The 17,775-nt window shown below is 46.8% G+C and overlaps 1 protein-coding gene across 1 annotated transcript; it reads left to right on the top strand.

The window, feature by feature from the left end:
• The first annotated feature begins 6,538 nt into the window (after positions 1-6,538).
• Positions 6,539-17,375, top strand: LOC130266876 (serine/threonine-protein kinase SIK2). The gene is made up of 13 exons (XM_056516152.1): positions 6,539-6,992; positions 7,754-7,870; positions 10,466-10,529; positions 10,730-10,891; positions 11,176-11,300; positions 11,415-11,538; positions 12,475-12,698; positions 12,924-13,073; positions 13,660-13,782; positions 14,029-14,254; positions 14,924-15,199; positions 15,724-15,955; positions 16,719-17,375. Exons 1-13 carry the CDS (start codon positions 6,849-6,851, stop codon positions 17,146-17,148), a joined length of 2,397 nt encoding a protein of 798 aa, XP_056372127.1. The 5' UTR covers positions 6,539-6,848; the 3' UTR covers positions 17,149-17,375.
• The last annotated feature ends 400 nt before the right edge of the window (positions 17,376-17,775 follow it).

The raw sequence follows: 17,775 nt of genomic DNA, 5'->3' as shown, positions 1-17,775 counted from the left end.
AGGGAACACAGGTGTGCAGTGAGTTCCACTGTCTCAGGATGCTTCCTGCTGGGCACGTGTCCACGGCACCCACAGCATCCTATGGCACTCCTGTAGAACACAACAGGACACTTGGGACAGCCAGTCCTAAAGGAAAAGGCTGAATTCCCTTCCTGCCCTCACAGATTGTCCCTCCAGCCCAGCATGGGAACAGACATCCAGCCCCTGCACTGGCTGAAGGATAACTGGCAGGTCTTTCCCAAGTGGGAACACCTCATTAACCCCAGCAGCCATAAGGATGAGGGAAACAGCCTTCAGTCTCCTGGGCTGTCCATGGGAAGGTTCCCAAACTCATTGGACAGGGGCTGATTTCCCACCACTCCCCTCAGACTGGCAGAATTTCCCCAACTCTTTTGCACAGATCCCAAAGAGAAAGGATCCCACACAAGGAGAAGGGGAAGGATAATTTCACAGGAATGAAACCCCCTGTCAAATGGATTATGGACATGCCTCCCTCCCACCTCTGCTCTCATATCTGAAGTCTTCTTAGGATTTATTTTTCTTTTGCTTTGGAAGCTGGCAGCTTCTGACTGATCTTCCACTGCTCAACTTCCCTGATAAAGTATGGCCCAAAAGAGCCCAAACAACAGAGCAACACATGAGCTACTACAGTGTGTAGGATGTTTCAGGGATCAGTGAGAAGCAATACACACTTTTAACAGAAACTGCTGGCAAAGAGTGGCAAAGCTTGGGAGAACCAGAAAGCAGCTGCCTCTGTTGGACCTGTCCACATTTTATCTGGGAGTGGGAGGATAACATTAAACTACAAGTACTAATCTTACAGAAAGTCCAGCCTGATAGAAAAATCACATATAAGAGCTGCCTCTTGTATAAACTGTATTAAACCCAGTGTGTACATAACTGTATTTATACCAGCTGTAAGATTAACATTAATCACCTAATTTCAGCGTGCAGGATGGAGTTAAAGCAATTTGCCTGAGCTCAGGACACACAAAGGTATTTCCCAGCTGTGTCACAGGCTTGCCTCATCACCACCAGGGGCAAGACACTTCATCCTTGTAGTTTTTTTGCCCTCCCAGTTGTAAAGCAGGTAAAGTGAGGGAAGTTCCATCTTCTCCTTATCTTTTGTGCCTTTTGTCTCTGAGGATTGTACTGGTGGGAAAGTGCCTTTTCCAATTGTTGGTCTGTGGGCATCTGGAGTCCAGCTGGTTCTGCCCCAGGAAGGTCCCTGCCTGATCCTGATGCCAGCAGTAACATTAGCTTAACACAGATGTGCTCAGACCCAGAGGATTTTGGTCCTCTTCAGTCAAATTTTGGTAGAATAAGTGCTTGCAGGATACCTTAAAGATGGATGTTTTAAGAGATGCATTCATCTGAATTTAACTAGGCACAGTTAGATTATAGATGTGTATTCACTTCTACTACCATGACCACCTTTGGTCATTAAGCTTAATTGGGAAAAACCCTAATTCAAAAGCCATTGTTCTATGTTGGCTGTTTAGCTTCTGTAATTTTTTTTTTTTTTTTTTTTTTTATCCTGGGCAATGGAAATAACCTGTCTCTGCATTTTTTTTAATATATTTGTTGCCAGTTGTCAGTCAGGCTCACCTGTCCCAGCACAGTGGAACACTGTCAGAGTGACAAACACTGAGGGGAAATTATTACAATGAGACAGAGACGCCCTCAAGGGCACAGACCACCTTGTTTGTTCTGAGTTTGTGCTTCCCCTTGTACAAACAAAGACACTCAGAGCCTCAGCATGAAGGCAGTCTTTGTACCCCATTATATTTAGGAGAGTGAAGAACCCAACCACACCTTGTGGTGACCCCTTCAGAAGCTATTTCCTAGCCCCAGATAAGGAGGAATGATGAGCAGAAGGTCTGTGTCCCTTCACCCTGCCAGACAAGCTCAGTGTATTATGTCAGTGAGATGTCATCGCCTCATTAATTATGAAATGTCATAAACCTTAATGACAAAAGATCATTGTTGTGATCATAATTATGTAACCATGATGCAATGCTATGACCAAAGACATTCCAGTGGTCTGAAATATATTTGTGGATACCATTGTGGTGTCTCAGTAAGGACATCCCAGCTTAAAAGTGTTTTTGCCAAACTTGCAGCAGCAGCCTTCATTTTTTCAAATTCAAAAACACTTTGAAGTCATATTAGAAACAGTCATGCACCATTTTTTTCAAGATAATGCTTTTGTCTTTGAAATAAACCTACAAGTATTTTAGTTTATTATCTCATCTTCTTTGCTTCAAATGTCACTACACTTTTTGTAATGTGGCACCTTCCATTTCCCTTCTTTTTAGGCCAGAGTCTAACTCGGTGTGACCAGAAACAACTCTATTGACTTCAGCAAGGTTTTACTCAAATTATGTAAAATAGTCAAACAAATCTTATTTTTAGAATAACCACAGTAGTATTTTCTGGGAAAAAAACAACCAAATAACAACCCCAACAAACAAACAAAAAACACACCAAAACAAATCACCCCATGTCCCTGCCAAAAAAAAAGAAAAAAGAAAAAAAAAAAGGAGGAAAGAAACAAAGCCAAACTACAGCAAATCTGCCACAGAAAGCCAGGCTGACTTCAGCTGTGGAAGGTGAAATGGGTAGAAAGGAATGTCTCCACTTCTTGGCTTGTTTTCTTTTTTGCCAAGTGAAGAAAGTTGCTATTGTTGTTAGTTTGTTTTGAAACTGATAGAAAATGCTGAGTGAAATGACTAAAGCCTGAATTGCTGGAAATATCTGCGAGATGAGTTCTGGAAGGCATCAGTCTCCGTTTGCAGTCCCATACACAGAGCTGCTGCAATGGAGAAACTTAGCACTTGTGTCCTCCCAGCTTCTCCCTCTTCCTCGAGGAGTCAAAGGAACATCCTCGTGGACATGCTCTGAAAAGTGCCTCTCCACTTTCCTCGCTTCTCTCCCCTGCTGATGAACAAGCCAGCTCTGTAATTACACCTCTCCCGACCGCGGATATCGTGCAATCATCCAAGGTGACTCCTCGTCCAGGATATCTAAAACACCAGAGGGCAGCAGAAGTGTTAAAGCAGAAGCTGCAAAAGCCTCAACCTTCCCAGCAGCAGCACCTCTCCGAGCTGATAGAACTCGATTGCATAAGAGCTCTGTGATGCCTTCGCAGCATTCAGAGTGAAAGTGGCAGAAAAACGATGTCATTGTGACACCACCAAAATTGTGCAACGCTTGCTTCCGAGCAGTGCTGCTGGAAGCTGTTTTTACCTGGATGAATGAAAATGAAAGAGAAACGCTAAAGGTTGCTGGCAACAATAGAGGTAGGGTTTTTTTAATTCCCAACAAATAATACAATAGTGTTTTAACTTTAGAAATGAGATGCTCCCTCCTTCACTGCAGATTCCCTGGAACAGAGATACCTTCCATAGGGAGCAGCACTTGCCTGCCCTTCTTGCCTGTTCCATCCACAGAAGGTAATTAAAATCAGGATGGTGTATTCTCCTCTGATGAGGTCTTACACTCTCCAGGAAGTCCCACAGCACAGGTGTCCACCTCTCCTTAGTATGGGAAAATCGTCAGATGTTCTGGAGAGCACCAAATCCAGTTGTCTTCTCATTTTGGAAGAAAGAAATTTTGAGTTCTTTAAAAAGGCATAAAAATGTTCCACTCCTCGCTGGGGCTGTCTTTGAGTGTTCTTTCTAAAAAGACCAGCTCTGTTTGCCATCCTAAAACACTTAATCAATTTCAAATGAAAACAGCAACTATAATTAAAGGGAGGAAAATCCCACTACAGCAGAGGAACCATTATTAAGGTAATTTTTTTTCTTTATAACTCCTGGGGCACTGTTCACATGCAGCTGCTACTGTATGTGCTGTTTGTGCGTCACCTCCTCTTCATGAGCCCCACAGAGAATATACTGTTAGCTTAATAATGACAATAATAACAATAATAATAAGTCAGCTTTTCATGTGAGTTATTCAAGGCACTGTGTAAGCACTAATTGAATGCTACAATAGGCCAGGCTGGCTCTGTGCTGTTCCCCTCTCTACAGCACATGCCATAGCAGTCCCGTGACTTGGGTCACACCATGGAAGCAGCTCCTGTCCTTCAGCTCCTGGCCACCAGCTCTGCCCCCTCCCAGCTCCATTCAAACCTGAAGAATGCAGCCTGCCTGCTCACAGAGAGCAAGCATTGGGACAGCTTGGGTTTTGTATATAAACAAAGCTTGGGCGTTCATCTAAGGTGTTATTTCTCCATTTTTCTAAGAGAAAGAGCCTGCAGTGTAAACACTAAAACTTCACTAAAACATCCTGACAGCTCTCAAGCACGTTGATGATACACAGTTCATGGATCATGTAATTTGATTTATGCAGGGCACCGCATCTTCCTCATCCCACCTGTAAATTTACAAAAGCTTGCTTTCCTCCCCCAGCACATCCCTCTTGAACCCTCCAGGAGTTATTCAGGACCTTAAGGAGAACATCCACAACAAGTGAAAACAATCTCAAAATCACAGAATATTCAGGGCTGGAGGGAGCTCTGGAGATCACTCAGCCAAGGCAGGGTCACCCAGAGCAGTGACACAGAACACATCCAGGTGGGTCTGGTATGTCTCCAGAGGGGGAACTCTGTGTCCTCCCTGGGAGGCTGTTCAGAGCTCTGCCACCTCCATGGAAACAAATTCTTCCCCATGTTGAGGTGGGGAATCTTTGTGGTTAATTTTATGGCCATTGCTCCTCATCCTGATGCTGAGCACACTGAAGAGTCTGGCACCATCCTCTTGGCTCCCACCTTGGAGATCCTTTATGTATTGATTAGATCCCCTCTCCATCTTCTCTTTGAAGAGATTTTTACTGAGTGCTTTGAAATTTTCAGCGTGAAGCAGAGCTGTAACTTTTCTACCTTATTTCCAGCAGTCTAGCAAATCCAATTTGCATGGTGCCCCTGGATGGAAGAGAAGGGTCACCTCTCAGTCTGCCATGGGCTATGACAGTCAGGGATGAGACTCAGACTAAGAGGGAGAGTTTTCCAGTCAGAAACCCATCTCCTGACTGAAGAACTACCTGTCTGAAAAGAGCTTAGACTGACTGCAACAGAGAAGATAAAGCTGAAAACCAGATATGGCAGGCATAATTCAAGACTTACTTTTGAGACTAGATTGGAATTTGACTCCAAGTCTGCAATCATTTTGGTCACCTGCTGTGTGGAGGCTGAAGATTTCCCTGTTTGAGCTCTGTGCATCTGCTGTTTCACATCTGACCTTGAGAGGAGTCTCTTGGCTGAGGTTCAATCCTAAACAACATCCTTAAGCCTTGGTGTGCCAAAGGGAAGTTTCCTAAGCCTCACTTCCACACTGACCAGAGACAATAGAACTGCAGGTGTATTCTGAGTGTAGAGTTGAAATGATATCACAGGGCTGCATAAATATATGGGACATGGACTTACTGGAGGAGGCCACCAGGATGATCAGAGGCATGAAGCACCTCTCCTATGACCAAAGGCTGAGAGAATTGAGATTTTTCAGCCTGGAAAAGAGAAGCTTCAGGGTGACCTAATTGCAGCCTTCCAATACCTGAAGGGAGCTACAGAAAAGATGGAGAAATGCTATTTACGAGTGCCTGGAGTAACAGGACAGGGGAGAATGGCTTCAAACTGACAGAGAGTATGTTTAGCTTAGATATAAGGAAGAAATTCTTTACTGTGAGGGTAATGAAGGACTGGCACAGGCTGCCCAGAAAAGCCGTGACTGCCCTTGGATCCCTGAAGTGTTCAAGGTGAAGCTGGATGAGGCTCTGAGCAGCCTGGTCTAGTGGAAGGTGTCCCTGAACTGAAGGATCTTTATGCTCCCTTCCCAAACCCAAACCATTCTGTGATTTTTAATATATACATACTCTTTATTATTACTTTAGTTGCTGTCGGTGCCCAGCTGGTGGACCCAGGGGCTGCTGGGGTGTCCCCAGCCTCTGAGGGGATACTCTGCAGCATCCCTGGAACGCAGGGACAGGGAAACCCAGGCTCGGGCAGGGGAAGGCGGCTGCGCTTCCTGCTGCAGGCACCAGCGCAAAGCTCGCAGCGCACCCGCAGCCCCCGTGCCTTGGTATCGGGGAGAACGGCTCCTCTGCAGGGCTGCAGCCGCACTTCTCCTCCCGCCAGCGGGACTTCCCCATCACACCGCGGCAGCAGCGGCGGTCACCGGGGGGTCACCAGCGGCGGGGCGGTGCCGCAGCCGCCGGGAGGAGTCGGGATGGAGCGGGGAGGCCGGGCCGGGCCGGGCCGGGCCGGGGGGCGGGCAGGAGACCCCCCGAGCTCCCCCTGCATCCCCGCATCCCTGACGTCACCGCCCCCCCGGGTCTCCCGGGCGACGGCTCCATCAGCGCCCGCGTCAGCGCCGCGCGTTCCCCGGCAACGCCGCGGTGTCTCCGCTCCCCTCCAGCCCCGCGCCCGGCCGCGCGTCGCGCTGGCGTCAAAGTGACGTCAATGGGCCCGGCTCGGCTTTCGGCGGTGGGCGGGCAGGGAGGGCGGCGCTGCGCGGATGGAGGCGAGGGGCGGGCAGGGCAGGGCGGGGGGCCGGGACATCCCGCGCGGTGCCGCCTGCCCCCCGGAGCGCGCCGGGCCCGCCGCACTCCCTCCCGCGCCGCGCTCGCCCTCACACGCTCGCTCCGCCCGCCAGGTACGAGCGCGGCCGCTCCGCCGGGCTGAGGGCTGGCGGAGCGGGGCTGAGGGCGCTGCCGTGTCCGTGTCCGTGTCCGTGTCCGTGCCGGCCCCGCCGTGCCCGTGCCCGTGTCCGTGCCGGCCCCGCCGTGTCCGTGCCGGCCCCGCTCGGATGCTCCCGTCCTGAGGCGCTGCCCCGGCCCCCGCCTGAGCCATGGTGATCATGTCGGAGTTCGCCTCGGCGCCCGCGGCCGCGCAGCGGCCACTGCGAGTCGGCTTCTACGACATCGAGAGGACCCTGGGGAAAGGCAACTTCGCCGTGGTGAAGCTGGCCCGGCACAGGGTGACCAAAACGCAGGTGGGTGCGAGCGGCCGGCGCTGTCGGGGCGCTCCGGGGCGCTGCTGCCTTCGCCCGCCCGCGGGGATGCCGCGAGTTTTCCCGCTGTGGGAATTTCGAAACTCGGCAAGAATATGTGCAAAAAAACTGCTCCCGCACTTCGGAGTGTTACTGTAGCTCCGCTGAGTTACTCTCAGTTCGCTAAAAACGCCCTGCAAATTAAGGAGCTCTTGAAGGTTTCAGACGTGTTGGTTTGTTTTCTGCTTTTTTTTTATTTTCTATTTTTTTTTATTTTTTTTTTTTTATTCATTCAGTGTTCTTCAAGAACAAAGAACTTGGGGTCTTATTGGCAGAAATAATTCTTTTCCTGGGCGTGCAGCCGTATTTATATTTCTGGTGCATGTCAAAATCGTTTCAGTCACTATAGGAGATAGTCTGTTACAAGAATCTGTTTTTCACTGGCATGGGACGGATTAAAAGATTTACAGAATCCTGTCCAGTGCTAATTTCTGCGGTTCTGTTCGCTACCTTACGTGTAATCCTTTGACGTAGAAAAGAAAAATGAAAATGTTCTGTGCCGCGAAATCTGTGCGGTTCAGAAAAACAGAATCAGCTTTGTCAAGTCTGTGCTTTAAAAGCTACTTTAAAAGCTACTTTACTTGGATTTTGTGAGTGGTGTGTTTGTGCGGGGGTGTGTCTTTTCGTTTTTTTAAGCTACTTTAACAGTGAGAGTACCTGTTTTGTAATACCTAGGGTTGTTTTGTTATTATCTAAATTTGCAGGTTGCAATAAAAATAATAGACAAAACAAGGTTAGACCCAAGTAATCTGGAGAAGATTTATAGAGAAGTTCAGATAATGAAGCTTTTGAATCATCCCCACATTATCAAGCTATATCAGGTAAGAGTCCAGCTTTGAAGCATAGCACGTAGATAAAATATGCTTGTGGTCTTCTCTTGCACCTGATTTTTACATCTAATATTTGCAGAGAGAATGCATATTGAAATACTGGCATGCTTTTTGAGAAATGTTTGAAAAATAACTGAGTGTCTTCAAAGTCATTCTTCGTTCTTTGAGCAAGATTCTGGTACATTAGACAGCTTTTTTGACAAAATGCATTGTAAAATTTACAGTTGAAACCAGGCTAACGTTTGTTTCAGACTGAGGAACGGGTTGTCTGAACTTTTATGATTAACTTGCCTTTCCTATCTCCTCTGCTTTTCCCAGTTGAGAGGACTGGAACTTCTGACGTGCTTTAGATAAGAGGAAGACTTAAACTCATGTTGGGTGGTAGAGAAGGAAGCACTAAAGTTGAGTTTGCCTTAAGCGGAAGGAATTTAAAAGCACCAACAATTAAACCAAATTAATCTAAGTAGAAAAGTCTAAGTGGAAATTTAATCAAAGAATTGGATTAGTGAAAAAGGAAAAGGTGCTAAATGCGTTAAAGGTGCTTTGAATATGTTAAAAAAATTATCTCTTTGGTTGTTCTGTTGCAGTCTGTGTAGTTTTGAAAGGGAATTTTGTTTCCCCAGAAGTTTCAACATCAATTTTGGTTTAGATTTGTTCAGTTTCTGCACTGATGGATATTTTTAACCGTAGGAACAAATTAATGTGTTGTGCAGAATGCAGAAAGCAGGATCGCATTTGTCTTGTGAGCAAGAACTGCTCTGCAAATTCCAAATGTTAGATCTAAGTAGCCTTTGGTGTAAGTTCCTCTTAATCATTTAAATAATGTTGTGTGGAGTTAAGAAGATGACAGAACACTTTGGGTCAGAAGGGACCTTTAAAGGTCATCTGGTGCAAGCCCCTGTCACGAGCAGGGCAGAGGTATCAGTCTCTGGACCTGGCTGAAAGGGCAGAGGGGAGAAAGGTGGGGATGGATGAAGCAGCAGGTCTGAAAGTCCGTGTGCAGTAGTAAACACTGTTATCAGCTGTGATCTTACTGCTGGGTTTGTTAGCTTAAAAAAAAAAGAAGAAAAAAAAGTTTAATTAACATGTAAGGCTGAAGAGAGCCAGTAAGGCAGGTGCTTAGGCAAGGCATTATTTTAAAAGACCTTGACACACATGAAGTGTTTGTATTTAGAGTGTTACCCGTCATAACAAAAATGATTCCGTGTTAACAGCTGACGTCAGGGTTGCCCATGGGGCAGTATAGGACATACAGAAACATTCTAACAGTTCGGTTGAGTTCATTTCAGTGGAATGATGTGGGTGAAAATACTGTTTCAGAGCATTTAGAAAAGCAGGTTAAATTCCATCTCGTTGAACCACTTCACTTGATGCAGCAAATGACGTTGGTAGTGGACCATAATTGCTTTTCAGTGAAGTTTTCTTTTCTTTGTTGTTGTAACTGATGCTTTACCTGTTTGATGGAGGCTGAGAAGCAGGGATGGAATTGGATGACATACCAATGTAGGGTGTGTGTTCTTGTATTATTTCATCATTGTTTTAGTTTCAGCACCGCGTCTTAATTTCATCCAGCTGGCAACTTTCCCAGAACACTTTCCTTCAGTTTTTTAAACTGGGAACCTCTCTTCCTTTGCTGCTTCTTTGTTTATTTTCGTTTTGTGTCTGTGTGTACTTGTAGTGAGGGGAGGACAAGAGTCTTTGAAAAAGGTTACATGTTGGGAGCCTGGAAGTTACAGCCTTTGAAGTAGAACTGAGGCTTTTGGGATTGTTAACCTGTTGTGAGCCTCCTGCTTCCAAAACAAAGTATCTGAGATGTTTCCAGGGTTGTATTGTGAAGTCTGAAATGCAACTTTTCAAAGGTGTGTTCTGTGGCAATTGAAGATGAAACGCTAATCATCTCTCATTCATCATTTGGATTTTAGTTATTCTTTTTAATTTTCCTCCAAAGGCAAATATTGTGAAATATCAAAGCAAGTTGATACTGGATTGATAGGCAATATATTGACAGTTGTTGATGTGCATCAAGCACTGCTGTTACACAAACAGCAGCCTGTTATCACTTGCACAGGAGGCTCCCCATGTCCCAGCCAACTGCAAACAGGAGCAGGGGGTCTGATACCACTTCTTGCTTTGTCCATCCCTGCTGATCTGAGCCCCCACTAGCCTTGAAACAAAGACAACTTCAGATAAACTTTTAAATTTCTTTGCATGTTCAAAATAAGTCACATTAATCATAAAACTATGTAAGCATATTTTAACAAAAGGAGAGTGTATGAAATTATCTGTACACTCATCTGCTCTCTTATGGAGATTAAGTAGCTTGGTAATGGTGAGAACAATGGCCTGGGAATCCATTGTATAATGTAGGAACATAAGCCTTGATTTGTTATCTTTTTCATTACCAGTTTGCTTGGGAAGAACTGTGTGGTGCAAAATTAGATGCTTTTACTGCCAGCTGCTGCAGCAAATATAAACTTGAATGGATATGTTTGAGAATTCACATAGAAAAATAAATGAAAAATAAATGAGCTACAGAGCTCTGCATTTTTGGTTTTTTTTAAATCATGTCCTCTTGTATCTTCACAGGTTATGGAGACAAAGGATATGCTGTACATTGTTACTGAGTTTGCAAAAAATGGAGAAATGTTTGGTAAGTCCTCACTGGCAGAGCTCACAGTTCCTTAGATTTAGAAACCATGGCTTTATTTTGTCATTCCTGAGTAACAGATATATTCTGATTAAAAACCTAGGGCTTGTGTTGTCAGCTGTCAAACAGCAAGTGCAGCACCTGCAGGATTATGAGAAATTTCCTCGGGGTGTTTCCAAATCCTCTCTGGTTTTGTTCTGCAGATCACCTGACCTCCAACGGGCACTTGAGTGAGAGTGAAGCACGGAAGAAGTTCTGGCAGATTCTCTCAGCAGTGGAATATTGTCACAGCCACCACATCGTGCACAGGGATCTCAAAACAGAGAACCTCCTGCTGGATGCTAACATGAATATCAAATTAGCAGGTAATAGGAAATAGGAGGTCACTTTATAAAGAACATCAGGCTTGTTGTTTACACATTGGGTTTCCCTAGGATGATCCTATAAATGTATTTGTATTTGTGTAAGTGAAAATAATAGTTACAGATATTTCTCAGAACAGATTTTGTGAACAGAAGGGAATAACTTAAATGAAAGCAAAAAACAAAGCAACACATATGTTCCTTTCTCTCCATTTTCTGCTACTTCTGAATTACTACTATGTGGTTGAGTGTTTTTGTCTTACCCCAGATTTTCACCTTTATTTCAGACTTTGGCTTTGGAAACTTCTACAAGTCAGGAGAGCCCCTCTCCACTTGGTGTGGAAGCCCACCCTATGCAGCTCCAGAAGTTTTTGAAGGCAAAGAATATGAAGGACCTCACCTTGATATATGGGTGAGCCTGCTATTCCTCAGAAACTCAGTTTGGCACTTAGTGAGGGCCTGTGGGCCTTCAAAATCATTGTTTTTCCTGGAGTCACTCATGTGCTGTGCTGTTCTCTCTTGGCAGAGCCTTGGGGTGGTTCTGTACGTCCTTGTCTGTGGTTCTCTGCCTTTTGATGGACCCAATTTACCAACTCTGAGGCAAAGAGTGCTGGAGGGGCGGTTCCGCATCCCATACTTCATGTCCGAAGGTGCTTTTTTTTCAGATCCTTAATGTTAGAACAGGTGTTGTAAAGGGGTAGCTGTTCACTTTGCAGCTGGCAAATATTTTGTTTTTATGTATCCAGTAGTTTCTCTAGGGCAGAAGACGTTTACTTTTCTGGGATCTGATTTGTGCTGCATGTAAAAGGCTGTAGTTTCCTTTCTTAGAATATCCCTATGGATTACAAAAATACTTGACTGCCTAGCTGGAGAAATAATCACTCAGAAAAGAGAGAAAACAGGATTTTGATGAGACTAGCCTGCAATGCTGAGATAGGTGTAGTTCTCCTAAGATATTTTAGCTATAGCAGAAGATGTTTTATTTTAGCAGAAGGGCTGTATTCCAGTGTGGCTGTGCTGCTGAGGAGAGCAGGAATAGTGTTTACTGAGAACTCCAACAGTCTGATGAGAAACATGAAACTGAGGCATGTTATCACCTCTCTCTCATTTGGTTTCAAAACCAAGTGAACGTGCTTCTGTTGTCACGTGGAGATTACCTGCTGAAGTCTGAAGTTTATCAGTTATAGCCATGAACAAGCTTTATTTCCTGGTTATAAGTAAATAAGCATTATAGGACCAGGACCAGGAAGTTGTATGGGATGGGGTTCTGTACTAAGTTCTGACCTATTTTACGTGGAGGTAATGCCATTAAACTTGCATCCTCTCAAAACCAGCTCTTGTACAAGGTGCAAGGCCGCCTGGTATCCAGTACAGCTTCATTTCCTGAAGTGAGATGTTGTTTTTGTGATGTGCATGTGGACATCTCTTGTGCTGTCTGGAATATCTGATAGTCAGGTCAGGCGTCAGCAGCTCCCAAACCTTCAATTCCTGTTTTCACACTGTTTCTGGGAAGTGTTCTTAGCACTGACCTGGGGCTGGGCTGTTATTTTTTGCCCCTTGCTCATGAGTTTGTTTTTGTCACCCAGACTGTGAAACACTAATCCGACGGATGCTGGTTGTGGACCCAACCAAGCGGATAACCATCTCCCAGATAAAGCAGCACAAGTGGATGCAGGCTGACCCCTCCCTTCAGCAGCAGCAGTCCTTGTCCTTCTCCATGCAAAACTACAACTCCAACCTGGGTGACTACAACGAGCAGGTCCTTGGGATCATGCAGACCCTTGGCATCGACAGGCAGAGGACTGTAGAGGTGAGTTCTTGCCCTTTAAATGCATCTCCAGTGACCACCAGAATGCCAGTGGTGCAGTTGTGGGTCATTCAGTGACTGGCCTTGATCTGGTGTCACAACATAAAACCTTCACTGCCCTTCTGGATTTTGGTTGGTTTTCTAGAGTGTGCTACTCTGAGCTATTAGTGATGAGTTTTGGCTGCTTACACTACCTGTAACTCAAAAGGCCTTTCCAATGTCTTCCAGTCTCTGCAGAACAGCAGCTACAACCATTTTGCTGCCATTTATTACCTGCTGCTGGAGCGGCTCAAGGAGTACCGGAGCAGCCAGGTGTGCACTCGGCCGGCAGCCGGCCGGCAGCCGCGGCCCCGCAGCTCCGAGATCACCAGCGCCGAGGTGAGGAGGGGAGGCACCTCGGGGTCTGCCTTCCCTGGCACTGCCAGGCTTCTGGAAACCTGTTCTGATAGTGCTGCCCTCTGACAGGACACAGCCTGCTGTTCCTCAGCAGGAGGCTGAGTGAATATTAATGCCCTGTTTCCTAGGAAGTGACCGTGGGTCATGGTCCAAAGAATAGTCTGCCTCCGGTGCAGGTCAATCATGAGCCACAGGATTAGACTTCTCATGGAAGTCTGCCCTTTTAGGCATGGCTTGGCTGTGCTTCTTTGTTGCATATTCTGTAGGTTCCTCAGAAGTACTCCATGAGTCACTTAATGTGTTTTTCTGACATTCATTTTATTTTCTTCGCCCCCACCCCCTTTAAAGTGTGGTTTGGGTGCCTCTGCAAATTGCACTTCCAGTTAAATTGCCTAACTTATGAGGAGGAGTTCTGTGTTTGTGTTGGCATTGATGGATTAGCTTTGTTCGTTTTCATAGAAAGCAGGAGGAGAAAGCTTGCAGGGAAATTCTGTGACTCTCCAGTATCTGAAAAGTCACGTGGAACTGCAGTGTGTGTGATGGCTTCTGTGCATTGCTCTCTCTCCAGATGCCTCAGGACACTCTCACCAGTGAAACCCTGCGATCATCTCTGCTTTACCAGCAACCTCAGAGCCTGATTCAGCCATCCTTGCAGGCAGAAATGGACTGTGACATAAGCAATCCATTACAGGTTGGTGTTCCCAGCTAAACTCTGCATTGCTTCTTTCTTTTTCATTGTTCTGCCAATCCACAATAATGGGAGTTGTGACTTTTGCACTCTGCCTCCTAAGTTTTGTTTGGCATTTGGGCATGGTGTCACATAGCCTCTCAAACAATATTCCTACTGAAGACATGCCACAGAATTGTGGAGAGTATTAAAAAGCAGTGCAGAAATAAGGAAAAGAGCCTGAAGTCTGTGATCTGGCATGTTTTCCAGCCTGTGTTCTTCCCTGTGGATACCAATTTCAACGGGCTCTTCCGGAACCGCTCCATCTCCCCAAACAGCCTGCTGGAAACCACCATCAGTGAGGAAGTAAGGCAGGAGAAGGAGCTGGAAGATGAAATTAAGGCATATGACCACCCCATCTGCATCCCCAGCAACACCAGCAGGAGGCACACCCTGGCTGAAGTGACCACCCATTTCTATCAGCACGTCCCTCCATGTAAGTAAGTCTGGGATAGATGAAGGGTGTCTGTAGGTAGAGGAAAAGAGCAGAGGAGTGCTACAGAGCCCAAATGCTGAGGGAGAATGTGCTGCTTTTACCTTAATTGGGGTAGGGAAGCCTAGAAGAGAGGTTTGTACTCTGCCCTCCCCAGTTCTGTCCTCCTACAGATAAGCAGGGCCCTTAGGGAAGAGAAGTTGTGCTGTTGTATTTCACTTAGATCCCTTCAGAGGGGAGTACAAACCTGGTCTGCTTGCTTCTGCTGTTTTACTGGGGGTGAAGAAAGTGCCTGAATTTAACAAAAAACACCTCACTGATTGTGTTTGGTACATACCCAGACCCTGTGAACCAACCAAATAAGCACAACTATTCACAAAACAATCATCCTGGTTGTTTTAAAGAAACACTGTGTCCTGATCCAGCAGAGCCTGGTGATCCTGGAGTTTCTGGCCAAGCCTTGCCAGCTGGACAGGAGCCCAAACTGAGGTTATTTGTTGATGACCCCTTGCTGGAGTCAAGCCCTTGGACAACACGAGTTGCTGGACACCTCTCCAGCTCGAGGCTGTTTATTAGTGCCAGTGTAGGTGGGCAGAAGGCTCTGATGTCATGTTTGTTCCTTCCTGTACTCATCTTGGGAATGTTCTTTCTCTCCTTCCTTCCCCTCCATAGGTATAGTCATTTCCTCCTCTGCCAGCCCCACAGAGGGAACTAGCTCAGACAGCTGCCTTACTTCATCTTCAAATGACAGCTCAGTGGCCCTGAGCAGCTGTTTGGCAGGTCAAGTAATGACAGGGAGCCCGGCCACAGTGAGGATGACGTCGCCTTTCCTCGCTTCCCAGCGTGACGCTCCCGTGTTACAAGCCCAGGGCTGCATGGGAGGTGCTTCTCTCCTGCCTGTCAGCTTCCAAGAAGGAAGGAGAGCATCTGATACCTCATTAACTCAAGGTAATGTCTTCCTGGCTTTGTTGCTGAGGAATTGCACCCTCCCAACAGCCCCTGGGAAAGGGTAGGGTTCAGGGGGACTTGCTGCCCATTAGTGTTACACTGAGGCTGGACACCTGGATATTCTGCCTCTTGTGTTCACGGGCCCTGAGGGAGGGTGGGATGCCCTGGGATGCCTGGAGGAAAGGTTCTCAGACACTGATTCAGCCTGCCCGTGGAGATATTTCTGCTGCCGTGAGTGGGATGGCAGGCTCCACCTTCCTCCTAAAATATGGAGTGCACAACGTCACAGTTTCTCTCAGGCTTTTCCTTTGCTGTGTGTGTCCATCTGCACAAGGGAGCAGCTGTCCCAGTCACTGTATCATTCCCTGAATCCTGCTCTGACCACCAGGCAGAGGGTGAACATGAACTGGAGTCTCTTCTAGCCCAGTTCTCACACCCAGGAAGGCAGTGCCCAGGAGGGCTGATCTGTACTGTAGGCAAACTGAGGAGGATTAAAGTGCATTTCTTTTCCTCGTGTCCCACAGGCTTGAAGGCTTTTAGGCAGCAGCTGCGGAAGAACGCTCGAGCCAAGGGCTTTCTCGGCTTGAATAAAATCAAAGGCTTTGCTCGGCAGGTGTGTCAGTCCTCCTCCTCTCGGGCAGCAAGGAGTGCCATGAGCCCCTTCCAGCACACACAGCCCAACACCTGCATGTACAGCAGCAGCGGGAGCAGCAGAGAGGGGAGAAGCCTCCTGGAGGAGGTGCTGCAGCAGCAGAGGTGAGGGAGGAGCTTTGGTGTCTTTTCATTGGCTTTACTTTGGGTTAAGGGTAAGCAATGAGGGGTAAACACAGCAGAAGAGGTTGGGAGTTTGGTCACTGGGGGTTCCTGTCCTCCATCTCTGCTGTGTGGCAGTGGGTAAACTGCTTGGCTTCCTTTGTGGCTTCCTGCCCTGGCACATGTAACACAGGACGTGCAATTCCACTCAAAAATCTCGATGTTCAAATATTTGGAGGTTGCTGAATCGAGAAGCAGTTTGGTAGTGCGGGGGAAAACATTGCTTCTCCCTACTGCAAGCTGTGTTTTTCTTTGTTAGCTTTGGGAATGATTTCTTTCCTCCTCTGCCTCCTCCTGTAATTTTCCCATGGCAAGGAAGTGAGACCTTGTAATTTGGAAAAGTTACAGCCCACAAAGGAGGCACAGTTCCAGTGGCCTCAAATGTCATGTGTGGTGGCACCTCTTCATTCCCATAGAAGCAAGATGGAAAATCGTGTTTCCGGTTTATCTGCACACATTGTCTCTAGAACATCTATTATTAGGTGGCCAAGTCGTGACTAGATAAACTTGGTTGTGATAGTTGCCCTCTGCAGAATGAGGGAAAGCCTGGCATGGGCAGCTTGCTTTGATTGTTCTGGCTGGGGTAAGGAGAGAGGGAAACAAAGGGGAAAGTTATGGTCCAGGTTAGGGGCAAGAAAGGAAGGAATAGAACATGAAATTATCCCAGCAATGCAAATTAACCTCTCCCCCCTTGGATTTTGTTCAGAATGCTCCAGTTCCAGCATCACCCACTACTCCAAACAGCTTGCCCCCAGACTCCCCAGACACCTGCAGCAAGCAGCATCCCCTCCTCTGACGGGCCAGCTACCTGCAAAGCCTCCAACTCCATTCTGCTGTCGGAGCTGCAGAGGGAGAACTCGTTGGAGCTGGCCTTTGCTGGCAGCAGCCAGCTGCTCCACCCTCACTTGTTCGGCGTGAGCGTGTCCCCGGCGTCGTCGGCCGCTCACCTGCTGGACACTCACCTGTACATCAGCAGCGGCGGCGGCAGCGCGGCGCCGCTCGCCGCCCCCTTCTCGCAGCAGCACGGCTGCTCCGCGCCCTCCCCCGCCTACGAGGCCGTGGCTCTGCAGCACGGGGACTGCGAGATGGAGGACCTGACTGCCAGCCAGCTGGGCAAGTTTGTGCTGGTCAAGTGAGAGCTCCGGGCCGCTCTCCTGGCGGGGAAGTTCCGTGCCTGGCTGGCGGCGTGGGGACGAGGGACTCTCAGAAGCAATAAATTTTGAAGTATGTGAAGAGGCTGTCTGGCTCAGAAAGCTGGCAACTTTATAGGACTGAAACAAGCAATATGTATGTCTTTTTGCTTCTACTATTCTTGCACTGAACAAATATGAATAGAAACTGAATTTTTTTTTTTTTTTTTTTTTTTTTTTTTTTTTTTTTTTTTTTTTAAAAGGAAAAAAATAATGATGGGGCAGATGGGTGGGGCATTTGTGGGGGCAGGGAGGGATGTGGTTGGGGAAGAACTCTTCGGTACTGTACTCAAGTCAGACCAATACAGCTCTGCTGTTATGCAAGATTAGCAGCTGTCAATAGTGGTGACACAGCAGGGAGAGGCTTTTCAAAGAAGGGACCAGAGCCTCCCTTTTTCACAATATTCATTTATGGGTTTGTGAAGATGATTACCTCTTTTTTAAAAAAAAACAGAATAAACAGAAAACCAGTGGCATGCAGCATTATGCATTCATAGGAGACAAAAATGGAAGCATTGCCATTTGTTGTTTTTCCTTTTCCCTCCTGTTAACACTCATTTTATTTAAAGGAAC

Source organism: Oenanthe melanoleuca, unplaced genomic scaffold (assembly GCF_029582105.1).
Source record: "Oenanthe melanoleuca isolate GR-GAL-2019-014 unplaced genomic scaffold, OMel1.0 S313, whole genome shotgun sequence".
Classification (NCBI taxonomy): Eukaryota; Metazoa; Chordata; class Aves; order Passeriformes; family Muscicapidae; genus Oenanthe; species Oenanthe melanoleuca.
The sequence above is the reverse complement of the archived record's forward strand: the minus strand, read 5'-3'. Positions and strand labels throughout refer to the sequence as shown.